This window comes from Sceloporus undulatus, chromosome 1, assembly GCF_019175285.1.
Source record: "Sceloporus undulatus isolate JIND9_A2432 ecotype Alabama chromosome 1, SceUnd_v1.1, whole genome shotgun sequence".
Lineage (NCBI taxonomy): Eukaryota > Metazoa > Chordata > Lepidosauria > Squamata > Phrynosomatidae > Sceloporus > Sceloporus undulatus.
The window spans coordinates 204484331-204503126 of NC_056522.1; the positions used below are offsets into that span (position 1 = coordinate 204484331).

The 18796-nt window shown below is 41.6% G+C and overlaps 1 protein-coding gene across 3 annotated transcripts in view; it reads right to left on the reverse strand.

Annotated features, from left to right (window-relative positions):
• AGPS (alkylglycerone phosphate synthase) overlaps positions 1 to 5939 on the reverse strand; it is a 44461-nt gene extending 38522 nt beyond the window's left edge. For all 3 annotated transcript variants that reach the window (XM_042455311.1, XM_042455320.1, XM_042455301.1), the window contains exons 1-3: positions 5851 to 5939; positions 5468 to 5557; positions 2330 to 2420 (exon numbers count right to left, since the gene is read on the reverse strand). In XM_042455311.1, coding sequence (XP_042311245.1) covers positions 2330 to 2420; positions 5468 to 5557; positions 5851 to 5924 — 255 coding nt within the window. In that variant the 5' untranslated portion in view covers positions 5925 to 5939. The remainder of the gene's footprint in view (positions 1 to 2329; positions 2421 to 5467; positions 5558 to 5850) is intronic.
• Positions 5940 to 18796: the final 12857 nt, after the last annotated feature.

Below are 18796 nucleotides of genomic sequence, written 5' to 3' on the forward strand. Positions count from 1 at the left end.
CTCCTCTCTTCAACTCACACTCAGGGATGTGTCAAGTGCAAGAAGCAGAGAACTAGCAAAATTATGGACCTTCAAATTAGACTGCCCTCTGCATATTCAGACTACAGTATTTGCTGCTCTGGGTATAGTACTTGAATGGACGGTGGCATGCTGAAATCAGCAGTGCATGAAGGTACTCAGAAGGCAGTTTTCCCTAAGGGCACACCATTCTTCCAGTTCTGGTCACTGATTGTGATTAAAGTCATATCTGATGTAGACATTGTGGGATTATTCACCGCACTCTTTTGCCACAGGGACTTCTGAAGTGATCAAATAAGCAATCTTCCATAGCATATTAATGCTTCTCGCCAATCACAACAATGTGCTGTGGTTGTTCAGGAAATATCAGCCTTCATAAAGGTATGTGTTTGGATACAGTAAAAGCATCCAAGTAACTGATTACTACAGTTGGAATGCCAGAAAACTGACAGTATTTCATTGTGCTCAAATATTCCATGAAGCTTGCAAGGCTATATTAAATGTGAAAGCTTTCTTTGTTAATTGCATCATGCACCTAACAAAGACTGCAAAACCCTGTGCAGCCTGGATATACACATGCTCTTTATGTTACTGAGGGCACCCCTCACCCAGTCTGAATTATAATCACATTTAACAATGGACTCATTTTCAATTATCCATTGAGATTCTTGGGGGAAGGCAAGGGACAATACACATGTAAAATTATACTGAGTTTATCAGTTTTATTTTAAACAAGATTTTCCACCAGCCCCCTCAGATTATGAGACACAAACCAAGAAGGGTTGCTCGTCTCTCACATATTGTTTGATATGCATTTATATTTAGGCAATATATCTCTAATAATTGTTCACTAAAACTGAGGTGGCAATAAATTTTAGATGATACACAAAGTTAAAACAAGGCTGAGCAACATGTGGCATGAGTGGTACAGACTGCAAAGGTGTGTGAATACAGGCTGGATAGAGGTGTTTCTGGCACAGAGAAGGGGTGGCAACTGTGATTCTCCTGAAGTTCTAGGACTTCAACTCTCATGATTCCTCTCTACTGGGTGAGTTGGCTAGGACTAATGGGAACTGCTGTCCAACTTCTGCTGGATCTCCTCCTGGCATGGAGGGAGGTATGCAGACTTCTCTTGCTCTCCTACACTATTGGCTCACTTAGTTTTGGTAGTCTGAAGTCTAACAGGGTAAAGAGAACACTTAATACGTACTATTGAGTGCCCTAGTATGGCACAACCTTACTTCAAGGTTCATTCAAATAAGAGACAAAATCAGCCATGGGTTCAGAACACAATCACATGTCAGTGTTTCATAGCAGCTAATTAGATTTGTACCAGTATCTGTTAAGAATTTTATTAACTTGGTCGTCTATATTTTATATTTTATTAACTTGGTCGTCTAACCAAGCAACTCATCTATTAGTGACTAAATGCCAACAGAAGTTATCAACACAGTACCATTTTACTGCTAGATATTTATATCTCATTCTTTTGGTCACATAGTAAAGTGAGGCTCTCTGGCAGGGATGGGAACCAAAGTTTTACTCCAGCACCCAACACAGGGCACAAAATTCCCAACAATCCTTTAAAATTTTAAAGAGTATAAAAACATAAACATTGGAAGTGACAGACATCTAATGTGAGTGTTGATTTTTGTATTTGTGGGAGAAGGTTTGGACTTAGTGATCCAATTAAGCATAAGACTGTTACTCTTAGAGGCCTTCCAGAGGCAAAAAAACCCGCACCTCAAAACAATTTTGGCCCCTATTTTTTCCTGGCATTGGGGATTGGGGGAGAACAACCCCCCCCCAAAAAAAAAAGACTTAGAGAGGGGTCACATGTGGGTCACCATCCACCCCATGCCCACCTCTCTCATAGAGCATTAATTTTAAAAGAAAGGCAAGAAAAACAGACAAATATAGAAATGGTATTTTTTTTAAAAAATCAATTTAAAATAAACTTAACTCATAACAGCAGAGCTAAATATTGTGCATATGAAAATAAAAACGCTTTCAACAACAAAATCGTGTAATTAGAAAAGCCTGCAAGAACGCAGCACAGTCAAATTAGACTGAAGAAAGCACAGCATTTCCAGAAAGGAAAAAAAAAAAGGACTGCACCAAACACATTTGGGAGCAATTATAGTAGCCCTCTAGGGCTGTGAACCCAAGCTCATGACAGCCATTGCCAATGAAAGAATAGACTGACATTGTCTAAATTTCTTTACTGACCAATTCAACCACATGCAAAGAAACTGCAGAACTTGGACACGAATTAAAGTTACAAACAACATTTTTTCATTTATTTACTTACTCTAGGGGTAATTTTGTGCTCCAGACTTCCTCCGACGTATTTCTCTAACCATTCTTTTAAAAGAGGAAACACAATTCCACCTATCCGATACCTGAATTCAAAAGCATTTTAGTCAGTTCCTTCTAACACATGTTTAACATGTTCATAAATGACTTGCTGAAATGAGACACAGCAAGTTCCCCAGGCAACAAATTGCACAAGGTAACATAGTCCAAAGTAGACAAAATTGCTCCCAAAAGAACATTCTGGTCTGGCTAAGTGAGTAACAAAATGGCTTGCACTGAATTTCATATGCTGAGTGATAATTCAACTCCAATATGCCAAATAAAGCACATAGTGACATATTCATACACAAAAATCATATAGACTCTCACCGGTTCTGAAAGACAACTATTTAATAAAGATCCTTGGGCCTCAAAAAACCTACTGCAGCAACAAAGAAACTGTCACAGATAAAACCTCAATTTCAGGAAAGTGACAGAAATAAAACAGTGTTACTGAGAAATGAAGGCAGAAATGGAGAGCATGGGGCTCATTGAATGTTGTTAGGACCATAACTGCCTTCCTTCCTCCCCATGCTGCCTAGTTTCATTTAATACAGATTTTGTCCAGTTTTGAAAGGGTCAGACTGGTTAGTACTTGAATGGAAGACCACCAAGTGATACTATGGATTGTCTAGGTAGGAAAAGGAAAGAATCTTGCCTGAAGTCCTGGACATCTGATTAAATACAAGGCAGCTTTCTATGTTCCTAGGGCTGATGAGAGCTGCAATCCAAAAACAGTAGGAGAGCCACAAGTTCCCTGTCCTGGATATAAATGTCAGGCTAACCCACAGCTACTAGGATGCATACAGTTCAGGACGGCGCATCTAAAGTATGTTATGACTATCCTGAACAGTGAAGTCTGAAGGAAAAATACATGGCTAGGGTATCTTTCTTTTGAATGAAAAAACTTCAGAGACAGCAGTATTAAGCAAAAAAACAAAAAAACAAAACCAAAAACCCAAAACAAAATGGGAGACATGATGGAAGCTTACAAAATTATGAGGTGGATGAAAAGAAGTCATTCTTACAAAAAATAGAACTCATCATGAAATTAATTATGGAAATCTTGTCTTTCCTGAAAATATGAAAAGTGGCATAATACAGTAATGCTTTGTGAAATGTAAGTGCAACCAAATGCTGGAATGCTGTACATGTTCCAAACATATATCTCAGAATCAACAAAAGGTGATGAAATTGATGGGATATGGTTGTTGAGCATTTTCTCTTTGAGTAAAGACTAAAACATTTGGAATGTTTCTATTTAGAAAAGAGGTTTGTCTAAATTATGCACGCGGTGAACAAAATTAATGGAAATAGTTTTCCAATACCCTCTTGTTCACTCAGTAATGTTAATCGGCAATGATTCAGAAGACACAAAAAGGAATATTTCTTCATGTCATGTATGTTTAGTTTATGGAATTCACAGTCACTAGATAAGGTAATGACCAGAAGCTAAAATCATTTCAAAATTGGTGTAGTCACCTGCCTAAGGTCCAAGGTGGCACCACGCCCTCATTGTACCTTGGAGGATCACATGCCTTTTGCATCCCACACCACCCCATACTAAAGCCCTTCCATGCCATCTGGCATTTTAAAAATATTCCAGTGAAGGAAATATACTTTATCATTCCTATTTTAAAATATTAGATGAATTCATGCAGAAGGAAAGACGTGGTGCTACTACTTCTTTTAATATTTTGTTGTGGTGGTTTTTGTTATTTGCTATTGATTTTGACTTAAGGCAACCCTAAGAATGAGAAACAGCTAAGAATCCCGGTTCTGAATTGTCTTGCTTAGGTTGTGGCTTCCTTGATTGAATCAATCTACCTGTTATGTGGCCTTGTCCTTTTCCTACTGCCTTCCATTTTACCAAGCATTATCAGCTTTTCCAATGAATTATATCATCTCATTGCATACTGAAAGTACAACAGCATCAGTCTAGCCATCTTTACTTCTAGTGAGAGTTTGGGCCCAATTTGCTCATTTATTTGTCTTTTTAACAGTCCATGGTATCTGCTGAACTCTCCCCCAGCACCATTTCAAATGAATTGATTTTCTTCCTATCAACTTTCTGTCCAGTTTTGTATATCTTAGCAATTAATCAAAATGGAGACTGTAGTCAGGAAAAAAGTAAGATTTGGAATAAGATCCTCAAGTACAAAAATATCTTTAGGTTATAAAGTCATAATCATCCATGCCATAGCATTTTCAATTTCTATATTATAGGTGAGAAAGATGGAAAGTCAAGAAAGCTGAGCTGAACCTTTAATATTTAACCACCAAGAAAACAAAGTCGAGAAAAACAAGAGTATATGATATGAAATAATATTTGTTTACCAATGGAGAATAAAAATAATTGAATATAAATGAAGATGAACATAAATCCTAATCAAACATTCAAATTACAAGTCTATAGAGACCTCAAGGGAGACCTCCTTCTTTGGAAGGACCAAGCAGTTGATGAAATATTTATACATCCACAAGTAGCAGGAACTTGAAATAAGTTTTTAAGGCTATATATATATATGTTTAGTTTACATGGTTCCATTAAGCTATAAATTTTAATCCATACTTTAAACCCTATTACTCCTGATGGAGAGGGCAGACATGCCATGTCAAATGCTTCTTTATTGTGTCACCTATGATGTTATGAGTGGTTTATTCTTATTCATCAGTGAGAGATGAAGACAGAATGTATGTCAGAACACATTTGGCTTATACAAAACACCTGTACCTGCAGTAATCCATGGCATGCTGTTTCAGACTTATGAAATGTCTGTATGTCTCCCTTGGTAATATAGGTCAACCAAACTTTGGGTAAGTGGTCTGGAGTAGAATATACACCCATTTAGCTGCTCCAATTTATGAAAAATTTGGGTAGATTTATGTACAGTTGTTTTGTTCTTTACTGAAAAACAAGTGTTACCTTATACTATATGTACGGCTTTCCTGACTCCCTTTTTTTGTGGTTGTTACATCTGGAGTCAAATTTTGCTAGTTTCTTATTTTAATATCAACATCCACCCAGTACTTTTAAAATCTTTTTTCAAAAAAGAAAAGCAAATATTTACCATACAGTATCCATAGCTGTTACCTTTTTCCTGTGAATTCAGCTTGTCCCTTCTTATTGAACAAGAATTTGGAGTCATTGTATCCCCAGCCATTCCACTTTAAAACTTCTTGCCTGAAAAGGGATTAAAGGGAAGAAAGGGATTAAAATGAGTATAATATTTTGTTTCATGATGACCAATTTATCTGATTAATTTAAGGGGCATTTAGAATATTCAGCTAGAGAACTCTTAAGCCACATTGGACTACAAACCCCAAAATGCAACACGAGGCAGTCAGAGCAGTTTTGAGAATATAATGCAATATGGTCCTAATACAGAAAGCCGTACACAAATATTCATTACTTTTGATATTACTAATGTAGTACTAATATTAAAATTACTAAATAACTGACTGAGTAAAACACACAACCAAATTGTGATCAAGCCACACAATTTTGTTTTTCTGCTGTTCTGCTCTGACAAATTTTCTGCCACTATCATATTACAGCTGGCCCTCTGTTTTCACAGGGGATCCATCCACCACAACCCACAAGATTGGAGGCTTGCACATATTCAAGCTCTATAGGCTTGAATGGAGCCTGCCCCATGCACATGGTGTGGGTGTGTGCGCTGGGTGTACAATCAGATCCATGAGTTATAGGAGGCGTGACTATATTTTGAAACCAAAAGCTCAGTGACACATATCCTTACTTCTATTATGTTTGTACAACTAGTTCTTCAATCATAGCTTATTTGCTCCAATCCTTGAGAGAACTGAAAGGTTTGCAGCAGGACAAGTGATCAATGAACCTGGAGCAAATTTAAGAGCACAGACGTAACAGGAACTATGACTGCACACTTAACAGCAGAATGCTTATATAATGGTCCAAGCTCATCCTTTCCAATGTGCCTTATGCTATTTGCAACCAATTCCAGGAACTGGTTGTTTCAGACTGGCCAAAGGTGATGAGGAGAGGAGAGCTTACCTTTGCTGTACTGGGAGGCCAACCAGGATCTGCTGCTGAGGAGCAGCAGCCAGTCGGTCAGACACAGGACAACAAACCAAGCATATCCAGTATCTTCTTTGCATGCTAACAAACGTCTTCTTGAATCCAAACATCTGAATCTAACTTTCAGAACTGATGCCTATGTTTGCTCTGTTTTTGCTTTCCTCCTTGTGCCATTTTTTGGTTTTGTGTCATGGCTATGATACTGAAGGCTTCCAGCAAAGTATTTTTTCATTCTTAAGTTGCTCTGAGTGGTTTTTCAGCTAAGCATGAAGTAAAGATGTTCTAAGGAAGAATGCATACTACTGAAAGCTCATTTACTTGCATATCCACCAGTGATGTGTCATCAACTGATGGCAAGATAACTGGAATTATGAGATATTCTCTAAGAAACAGATTTAAATCAAATGTTAACTGACTACATGTAGAAACCACAGGAGAGAAATTTAATTTTCTTCAACATTCTCTTTTTAGACACACAATACAACTGGGTAAGAGATCCCATGAGACTTAAACTACACTGTAGAAACTTTGAAGTTTATGTGCAACTAAATCTTTTGCCAGTCAGAGCTTCGCATGGTGTGCACATGCATTAATCACACATGATGCATATGCAACTGCCTGCATGGAAACGATCTTATCAGCTATTTAACAATCCTAAAATGTGACAAAAATACAAGTTCTTTAATGATGGGATCCACAAAACCACAAGTTTCAAACCCAGAACTTTCACATAGAGATATATATTCCTGTTTATGACATAGCAATCACCATGCCCTAGTGTGTTGCACACCAGTGTTGCTCCAAATTTGTCAACAACTTGTTTCCATTAGATTAAACCAGTGTTACTCACATTGCTGCTCCCTGAGCCACTGGTTGCCAGTACCTTGCAAGCTTCCAGGAGAAAAAGAAAGAACTGTAGCCAATGGGCACAGATACGTTACCAGTCTGGAGGGATAATATTGCCAGTCTCCCACATTAGATAGCTTGAAAAGCATTGGATTAAACTACTGAAGATGGTTCTAGCTGGCCAAAAGAGGCTGGCAAGGATGATAAAACTTATAGATTAACTTTGGCGGGTTACAGACGGGCAAAAAGGGATGTACTCATGACGTCATGAAGGTAGAGCCTTCAGACGGGCTTTACCTGAATGCCGCCATGAACACGCCCCCCCGCACGCCCCAAGCGGGAAGAAGCGGCATTAAAAAGGTGCTGCTTTTTTCCGCTTCTTTTTTATTTGATACGTACCTGCGCAGCTCCGTCTGTAAGCTGCTGCACCGATATGTCAGAATTGCTACGCCGCAAATATAAGTTGCCAGTTTAAAAGCTCCGTGTCAGCTGCGTCGCATAATGGGTCGGGTTCCCGGGACATGCGTGGTTTGCAGTCAAGCTTTAATTGCAACGTCCGCTGCCATGGAGCTGTGGAAGCTGAGGCACAGCTGCGGCGCATTTTAATTAAGTCTTGTAACCCCAACCCTAGAGCCACTTGTGCGCATGCGTTGCTAGAATCGCGGGAAGTTGTAAGTTTTGCCGGCGGATGTTTTGGTTGTAGAAAGTGAAAAGGGAAAGTTTGGAATTTAAAGTGACCCCCTACACACATTCCTGCGCCATTTTCACCTGGGAACGGGCACAGTTCGGCTGCTCCTGGCACAGCTGTGTTGGCGGCTCCCCTTTGCCACCAGGCAGGATGCTCAGCCATCCACCAGCACCCCGAAAAAAGGCAAGGGGACGTCTTGGTCTCATACTGAGAGGCTGACCTCATAGCTTATTGTCCAGAAACTGGAGTAACTGCAGAAACTGGAGCAGTCCTCCTGAATGCTGACACATATCGAGAAGGGGAAGAAGCCATGGAGCTGCTGCACCGGTACACCAGAATTGCTACGCCGCTACTTTAAGTTGCCCATTTAAAAGCTCCGTGTCTGCTGCGTCGCATAGTGGTTGGGGTCTTGGAACATGCGCAGTTTGCAGTCAGGCTTTAATTGCAACGTCCGCTGCCATGCAGCTGTGGAACATGAGGCACAGCTGCGGCGCATTTTAAGCCTCGTAACCCTAACCCTAACCCTAACCCTAGAGCAACGTACGCATGCGCTGCTTGGAAAGTTTGGACTTTAAAGTGCACCCCTACACACATTCCTGTGCCATTTTCACCTAACAATAAAAAACGCTAAAACTGTAAATTTGACATATGTACAAAGGAGGTGAGGGGAGATGGCAGGGGGACAGCAGTGGCAGCGGAGACCGCTGTGGCTGCGCATTGCAGATTCAGCAGGAGCACTGGGGACCAAAGGAGAGGAGGCATCCATGATGCTGGTGACATTGGCAACGTGCAAGTGGACAAGGATGCCAACACCAGCTGATCACCAGCTGGCAGGAGACCACCATTGTTTTGGGCAGAGCAGGGGGGAAAGTTTAAAGGGGCTTGGGCACTTTAAGTGCGCACATGGCTTTCTGCCGCCACTGCTCTCTCGTGACCGCTGCGCATCCGCCAGCCGGCAAAGGGGGAAAAAAAGTACTACGAAGGGCGACCCCCCGCCCTTTTACAAGGAGCTGTATGCTTTCATTAAAAGTGTGGAAGCATCAGGCCCAACAGACTAGCCACCGTGGGGAGGGTGTCAGGGTCCGCGGGCCAACCAGCCAGAGCAGAGCCTGTGCGGTGGAGGAGGGAGGAGGAGGAGACCCCGGAGCTTGAATGTGCCCAAGACCTTTTGATGCCCTCTAACTTGCCCCCAAGGCAAATGGCAACTAGAGGGGGCCTGGGATCAAGGGGCAGGAGCACTGACCGGCACTAGGTCCCATGATGTCCCATAGACATCATTTCGCCTCCCAGGGCATGTGTTCCCTCCCAGCCCTATCTATCTATTTACCCTTCCGTTCTCTCCTCCCCACCATGTCTGGCTCACTGGTCCCCAAACCGCAATTTCCAAACTCTGTCCTCCCAGGCGTTTGGACTTCATCTCCCAGAATCCCCAGCCACCTTGCCCTGTGGTCTGGGATTCTGGGACATGAAGTCCAACGCCTGGGAGGACAGGTTTGGACATTGCTACCTCACACCACTCCTGCCTAGCTTTAGAGTGCACAGGGAAAAAGTTTAAAGGGCTTGGGTGCTTTAAATGCGCACGACAGGCTTTCTGCCGCCGCTGCTTAGCGCTGCAGCTGCGCACCTCTCATGCGGCAAAGAAAAAAAAAGCCGCGGTTTTGGGCCCCGTGAGGAAGCTGCCTCTCTTTTTGCACGCGTCCTCCGAGGCGGCGGTTTGGAAACTCCGGGTCTGAAACGGGACCCAGGTGAGGCGTCTCACTTGCCCCCGTGTGGAGCTCCAACACCTGAGCATGCCCCCGGGGCGGGCCGTCTGGAGGCTCCGCATTCAGCTAAATACACCTCCAAGACGTCCTCCCCTGCCCGTCTGTAACCCGCCATTGTGTCCCAGAGACAGAATCATAGAATCTCAGTGAAGCTACATTTGTAACAGGGAACCTGGTATGCAGAAAGGCCTGTCGCCAGACCTGGGAGAATAATTACTGCATAAAGGAAATATGCTGAGCTAAATAAGATTTAGATATAGACCCTTCCTGTTTTTCAATCTTAGAGAATAAAGGAAAACTAAGGACCTTAATTTCCCGTGTGCCCATTTAAAAATAATAATTTGTCTTTATGCAAAAGAGATGATGGAAAAAATGCATCTCTATAGAAACATAGAAACTTAAAAATGTAAAAAGGCCATATTAAAATAATTTTCAAAATGCTTCCATTTGTGCAGGTTTAATTGTTTTGGCAATTTCACGCATTCAAAGCAGAAATGACCACGTTCTTTTACAAAAGCAACATACATACTCCTTCATTTTCCCAAGGAAATGAGTAACAACCCAGCATGGGGGCTATACTCATGAATGTGGCCAAGAGAAAGTGATGACCCACCAAAGCAGCATCCCACAGGTGGCAATATTTCCATGTAGGTGAATGAGAGGACACTGCCTTTAATTTTTAGAGAATTTAAGCTTGCTTACAGAGCAGTTTGATAATAGAAATAAAGCCAAGTCACTATCACTCAACTCCTTATTTCATGCGCAAAAGGGGTAGAAAGGAGGTCAGACTTCCAAACCTTCATTTACATTGCAATTGCTGCTATCTTTAATTCAGTTTTTTTCAATTGTTGCGCTGCTCTCAGCTATATCTGAGATTCCCTGGGTTTTTTTCTCAGGTTGCCCACTGTTCCATGCAGATTGCTTGGCAATTAGCATCTACCACTGCCTAGATACATTTCTTCTCAGTGCTCTGGAAAAACAACGGAAAAAACGAAATTCCTTAAATGAATTCAGGGGCTATACTATACGTCACAAAGAATGGCTCACAAGGTTATTCAGTCTCTTGTGACTTAACATTGCTCCAAGTAGCTGTCACACCCCAAACCTCCCTCTTTCTCATTATTCCCATTAGAGAATTTCCCATGCCAAAAAATCATCCTATCATGGAAACGCTTATTTCTAACTAAACTCCCCAAAAGATGCCCCAATACAGTTGTGAGCCCCGTGAGGGTTCATGAAAGACCTTGAAATCTCTACTGAGTCATGTGAAACAGAAAAACTGTCTCACCTAATTTTATTCACCTAATAATAACACCATTAAGCCAAATGGGAACGCACCATAACACTACAATTAGGATTTTAATCAACTTTTAGGTGGTGACTGCCCTAGAAAAGAGAGCCAACATGGTGTAATGATTTGAGTGTTGGACGATGACTCGTAGACCAGGTTCAAATTCACCATCAGCCATGAAAACTGCTGGGTGACCATGGGCAAGTCACACTCTCTCACCTCAGAGGATGGCAATGGCTAACCTCCTGATAAATTAGCCAGAGAAAACACTATGATAAGTTGCCTTAGAATCACCTATGTCAAAAACACACAACACACAACACAGCTTTAGAACCCATATTATGTGTATAGCTTTAAGGCCGTGGTCCCCAAACTGTGCTCTTTAGTTCTTCAGTTCCCAGAATACCCTCCAGATAAGTTTACTGGAGCCTGGGACAATGCCCCAATAGCCTCCAAACACCTTCTACGACATCCCTTGCTTTCATCAACTTTCTGAAATTAGGTCATCCAAGATGCAAGCTTTGTGAAACATCCATGAACCCAGTTTCATTTATTAAAGGCAAGGGGTTGAAGAGGGTTTCATCGCTTCACTCTTCCATCCAGTCCACAGCTTCCAATGCTTCCGCTTGACAATGGCCCCAGAAAGTCAATAAACCCACCTTCGTCAACTTCTTTCAGTGGGTGGCTCTGCTGGATTTCGAGTCCTCCACAAATGGAGCAGTTCTCTTTTATGTGGAAAACGCATCTGAATCCAACTCATTATCTTCATTGATATCAGATTGGCTTTCATTTAACCTGTACATAACTCCCTGTCCTACCTACCAATCACATCATCAATACTTATCTCACCAAGATGACATAATCACCTATCAAGTTTATTTCTCTCATCATTTTTAAAGGATATAGTGAATTAAATGTCGGTTGAACTAATGACATTTCTAATAGTTTAAAATTGGTTTTTTTTTAAATGTTCAGGTCATTATATAGCCTATTCAAATTGTTCTCATATTCACAAAATAGGTCAAAGGGAAACTGTTATGTGAATGGTAGATAACAACTAAGTAAGATGTCCAAGTCTGTCCACCTGTGGCTTGAGTCATAAGTTTTATCCACTACAGGTGTTCATTAACTGACAAACAGAATAAAGATATCACAGGATGTCTGTGTTGTCACCAACTGTCTTGAAATAGAATCCAAAGATAAAGCTGTGTTCATCTCTAGATCAGTATGTAGAATCCTGTAGCACCTTTGAGACTAAGTAGATTACCACACTACACTCTTGTAGAGCTGCTATTCACTTTACTCCTCTGGTTGCCTCCTGTTGCATTCTCGGATTTGCAGTTTAAGAGGGTCTTTAGAATTCTCAGCCAGAAGCTCTGGCTTCACTGAACTGCAACAACCCCACAATGCAACAGGGAGGCAACCGAGCAGTCCAAGTGGAACAGCAGCACTCTAAGAGTGTAGTGCAGTAATGTGTGTAAGAAAGAATTGGCAGCATTAGCTTTTAGACTTAAATCTATGTCTTCAGGTCCACTTGCATCTGGGAAGTAGACTTAAGTCTAGGAAAGCTCATGTGTCCACGTTCTTTCTTTAGTCTCGAGATCTCTCTGCATATCTTGAAATACCAGATCTCTCATATCTTGAAATAGCCACTTTTAATGCAGTTGTCATTCTCTGTACTTTCTGTGTGATGCTTCTCTCGGCCTTCACTTTGCAGCCACCCCATCATGCATACATACATACCAAAAATGGATTAAAAAACAGCAGCCCTGGTGCTGCTGTCTTGCTACAGAATGTGGCTGGCTTAATGCCACATTCCGTTTTCAGAGCAAGACACTGACCAGTTTGCCTGGCGATCAGAGAGCCATGCTGTTTTTGTATGTATTGTATGGTTTTATTGTTGGAAAATTTTTATTTCTGTAATCCCACCTCGATCCACAGGAGAGTAGGAAATAATAATAAAATAAATATAATAATAATAATAATAATAATACTGGATAATTTCTGGAGTGTTTCAATGTTACAGCGGAAAAGCGCATAGCATGGTTTTCCAGAGTGCCCTACAGGCTCAAATCACTTCTCTTGAGATGTTCTTCCTCTGCTCGAGGCACTGTGGGCTGTGTATTCCTGAATCCAGCTATCAACTATGGCCCAGATAGTCTCCCGGATTACCTTGTCCACAGGCCTCTCTTAAGGAGAAACACCTTTACAGTGAAGCATTCAGATGGAGGTGGTGGGTGTCAAGAGAGATGAGGACAGTCAAGGAGAGAGACAAGTTAGGTATCTTGTCCAGTTTCTCAGGTTCTTCGATGTCAAGTGTTGGTTACGCTGAGGGCACAGGTGTTTGAATTATAATCCCAATAATCTTGAACATATTTGCAGGAACTTATGGAGAAAGTGTCATCCAGAATATATGGATTGCACAAGTGAACTACAGCTTCCAATGACCATTTTAAATCACTCTTACTCCATGAAAAGTGTTTGATACTTACATGATACTTTTCAACGTCTGGTCTTGCACACTGAGTGAAAACATTCTAAAATCTTGAGTCACCAAATATTCTCAACCTCTTGGTCGATGTTCTGGAAGAACCAGTTGCTGACCAACTGCAGGACCATCACTGAGGGACAATTCATATGATCCAGCCCATCCTGATTTAAGATGTTAGGTAAGGTAGAGATGCAAAGGTGTGGTGGGATCTTAACTGTACAACAGGGAGTTCAACTAATGTCTCTAAGGCCCGTTACAGACGGGCTAAAAAAGTACGCGCAGAGCGGTACTGGGTTAGGACGGGGCGGTGCTTCGCCCCCCTAACCCTATGCATGCTCTGGCACACAAAATGCGGCGGCCGTTAACACACGGCCGCCATTGATCGTCATGACTGTGCCACCTCAACCGAAAGTGGGGGTTGTGACGCCTTGGGGTCCGGCACGGGCGCCTAGGGCACCCTTTCCGCAACCCCAGAAGGAGCTCCGTTTCGGAACTCCTTCCGGTTTGGTCCGCTGGGTACACGCCTTCAGACCGCTGCGCCAGCGGACCCACGGAGAAGGGGCCAAACAGCCCCTTTCTCCTCCTCCCCGCTGCCGCGGGGTGTCCTTGGGGCTTGAAGCCCCCCAGGACACCCCTTTCCAGGCTGGGGGAAGCGGCCTTTGCCGCTTCCGCACGCCCGGGGAAAGTGGTGGATCGGGGCTTCAGCGGCTGCCGTTCTGGCCGCTGAGGCCCTGATCTGGCGGGGAGGGAAGGTTGCTGCCGCCACAGGCCGCCAAGGGGCGGTCTGTAACGCGCTCAGTTTCCATCAGTCACCCAGGAAACGTTATTCTTGTGCTACTCAAATCAGTTCCAAAAAGAGGACTACTACTCCTTGCCTATTATACCACCACTAAGAATGAAGCTTAAAGTCACTATTGGTGGCCAAAAAGGTTTGGTGAACACTTAGAGAGCCAGCAGGGTGCTGTGGTTTGAGTGTTGGTATGACTCTGGAGACCAGGGTTTGATCCTGCCCCCATGAAACCCATGGTGACCTTGGACAAGTCACACACTCTCAACCTTTGAGGTGGCAATGGCAAGCTGCTCTGATGAAACATGCCAAACAACTCTTTGATAGGCTAACCTGGGCCACTGTTAAGTCTGAAACGACTTGAATACACACAACATATGCACACAGAACACTTAGAATGTCTGGGACAGTGAAGCAATATACAAGGAGACATTGCAAGGCATGCACACTGTGGGGGAGTCATGTTCAGCAAAATGCTATGAATATGAAAATACAGCCTCTTATGATATCAATGGTCACAGAATATCCATTACCCAATCCATCAGAAAAAATGGGGAGAGCAGAGGATGCAAGAGGCACAAATTCACGCTGAGTAGAAAACTAAAGGAAAAATGGCACAAAAATGTTTCACCAGTGGCACCTTACATCAGCAAAAATAGCAAGATTTTTAAAACTCCAAAACAATGCTAGAAGTGTACAAGTACCTGGGACATTCTCCATATTTGGTGGTTCTGTGAAAAACCATCAAGAAGTTTTCTGGGCTCCAATTATTAACTGAATGTTAGAAATATTACAATTTAAACTCAGTTACATCCAGAATTATATTTGCTCATGTGATGAAGAAAAATTTGAGAAGAAACAGAAATGGAAGGATCCACATTTACCTTCACAGAAACTGGCTGTTCAAATATATGATCAGCGAATGGACCAAATTCCTTTGCTTATAAGACATGGATCACGCCTGCGCTTCACTAAAGAATGGGAACTTCTAATAAAATATTTAATCACAGATGGGGGAGGAATATACAATGGGAGTTTATGGATTGATACCTATATAGTTATCATTCTATTAAGCTTTTGTTAGTTTAATCTGATAACTGGATAGTTAGTCTGATAACTTTTTCCTTTATAGAGGAACAATGTGATAAAATACTCAAGAATACTGTAATAAGAATTTGGGACAGTGCATATTTTTTGTCTGACTCTAAAAAAATCTTAGAAGTACTCAAGAAACACCATCAAGTGTACTAATAGAAATATTATAAATTTGTTGTTATTTAAATATTTAAGTTATATGTACTGAAACTACTTTCATATATAGAAGTAAATTACGAGGAAGAATATGACAGAAAAAACTGTAACATACCCAGGTAGAGATTCATGAATATAAATAGATTTGAAAGCCACTATGATTTAATTAGCATAAACTAGATGAAGGTAGGACATTCTCATTGATATAACAGTACATTTGAAATACAATTAATCTGTATGGGGATTTTAATGGTATGAAAAATAAAAGATCTTTTAAAAATGACATTCGGCATCCAAACATTAGCCAAGAGAGGCAACCATTCACTCTTTGAGTCAGAGAAATGTATTCTCTTATGAACAGAGTGGCCTTGGGTCCCATTTTGGGGAAAAGTGGGATAAAAGTGAAATAGATAAAATAAAATGAACAAATACTGGTTTGAACATCTGAAAGTTTACTGCTCTGAAAATTGTTAAATCTAATTTTTAGACATTCAAAAGAAGCTGAAAAGCCGTTTATACTCATGTATAAATTGAAAAACTTTGTACTACCAAAATTGACCCAAACAAAAACCTGGGTCAACTTACGCAGAAGTCACTACCGGTAATTAAAATGGCAAGGAGAGAACATCATTTGCTCCCCAAGCCTCTTCCCACCCCAGTTGCTTCTAGAGGGGGCAGGCGGGCTTGGGAAGATACAAGAAGAGTGAGACATTCTCTCCCCAAACCTCTTCCCAGCCAGTTTGCTTCTGGAGGGGGGCAACCAAGGCTGAAAGACGCAGGACGATGGGAACTTCACTCCACAAGCCCCTTCCCAGACCATTCTGCTTCGGAGGGGTCAGCCAGGCTGGGAAGACGCAAGAAGAGCAAGCAGTACATCCTTTCATGTCCTCAGTTACATGCCCTTAAGTTTTACCCATGACTTATCCACGGTCATAAAAAATCCAGAATCTGGGCCGAAACCTACCCTCAATTTATAAAACATGAGTTATACGGTATTATTTTTCTGGCTATTCCATAATCTTTTCTACCACATCACAATATAGATCTAAAAACCTTTGCAGCAGCAAAGGGAGGTTTACTTGCCGTCTTGGATTGCTTCAGTTTCAGAATAGTAGACTGAGCTGGTCCTATGATCCAGATTCAGTAACTTTAATTGCAACATTTCCAGGGATTTCAAGCAAAAATTGAACGAGACCATAAGGGCCTCCCAGTCCATCCCCCTGCCATGTAGGAATTACCCAATCAAAGCACCCCGGACAGATGGCCATTCAGCCGCTGTTTAAAAACCTCCAAAAAGAAGAGACTCCACCACACTCCTATGGAGTATGCGCCACTGTCAAACAGCTCTTATGTCAGGAAAGTTCTTCCGTAATAAGTCTTAATTAAACTGAACAAATCCAAAACCAATTATTATACTGTTTGAAAACCTGACATTGTTATCAGAATGTAAACTCAGCAGGTTGTTTCGACGTACCACGTTGCAGGTTGCATAAAAGGCACATTAAGTTTAGTTTGTTAGAAGACTTGTGATGCTCCTGGACACCAGCCAGTTCCAAATGATGCTAACAAAGTAAGCATGTCAATGTAAATTCATACGGTGAGAAAGTTGTGACATTAATTACTCTAATTGTGATCTAGCAGTCACTGGGCTACAATCCAATTAATAGTCCCAAGTACTACTGAATCAATACACTGAATGGTAAACCAACACTTAGGTAAATCCCACTGATACAATGGGTATCCTCTAGTCTGGGACTAAAACATTGGCACTGAAACAAATATTGTATTCATAATAATCTATTACTCTAATTTATCATGTGTGCTAAAGGTAGCAAGTTCCAGCTGGTCTTAAGCTGAGAGAACACTGCAATTAGCTTGGTCTTCTGTGAAAAATAGGTCATCTAAGTCACAAGGGTATGTACTAGGTCCCTATACTCCTGATATCCTCACTCACAATGGCCAGCACCAACGTAACTGGACACATACAAAGAAGCCGTAGCTCCTCAACAATTATGAAAACCTTCTTTGACAAAACCCAAAATTCCTAAGCAGAAATGATGTAACTTATATTAATTTGGTCCATGATGATCGTAATTAAAGGAAAAGGAATATTCACAAAATGAAATTAAAGCCAATTAAATCCACCCTAAAGCTCTGGGATAAGGTTAGGGACAAATAGGTCGAAACTATTTAATTCTTTATTTAAATATCATTCATACACTAACTGGTTTCTCTAGCCGTTTCGAGTATCTCTCATCGGATGGCTGTGGCATCTTTGGGGGAAAGGGTTTGTAGAGGGCACAAAAGTGAAATCACCTCCAAAATGAAGCAAAACTGCAGGTGCCCCAGAGGTGGGGTCAATACCAGACCTTTGAGGAACAAAAAATCTTGGGGAACCTAACTAGGGCGTGGGGTAGGGATGCCTGCGGTCACATGTGACCCACTGGCTTCACTTTCCCCACCAATAATCTGAAGGTGCTTAAAGATACGGAATACACTTGTTATTTAATATGCTAATACAAGGATTGAGGGCTTCTGTAATATCTCTAACATGAGAGGTTGTACATATTCTTAGCAAGACTTGGATGCTGTGATGGTTTGTACAATGGCCAACAAAAATAAAGACTGAATCCTGACAAGATGGAGTATCGTTGTAGCTGTTTTCTAGGTATAGAAGACGGGGCATATTCCTATTCAACTTCCAGTGGGCATCTAGTGAGGCTTTTTTTGACGTGCAATAACAGAATCCACTCTTGCAAAGTGGCCAGGATTACTATCTTTCTCAAGAGCATTAGTCAACCTCTCAGACTCACCCCCTCAGAGAGTTATTAAAAGTACCTTAAAAACTTGTTGCAGCAAGCCTTTAAGGAAGTCTCCACCACATCCTTATCAGTGTCAAGGTGTGACAATTTCCTTATCACCCAGAATTCAGGTGGATGGCAACCTGAGAATGTAAGGATAGTGTGTCTCCTCTGATGGGCTGGATGAGAAAAAAAACCAAACTGAAATTGAATTCAGACAAGATAGAGGTGCTTACTGTTGAGGGTCCTAGCCTGGGTTTGGAGGTGTGTTAACAGGTCTTTGATGGGATTACATTTTCCCTGAAAGACAGCGTCTGCAGCTTAAGGGTGCTTCTGAATCCATCACTCCAAATAACAGTACAGACAGATACAACGGCTGGGAGTGCTTAATATCAGCTTCAGCTGATACACCAGCTGCAACTCTTCCTAGAGCTAGAGGACCTAA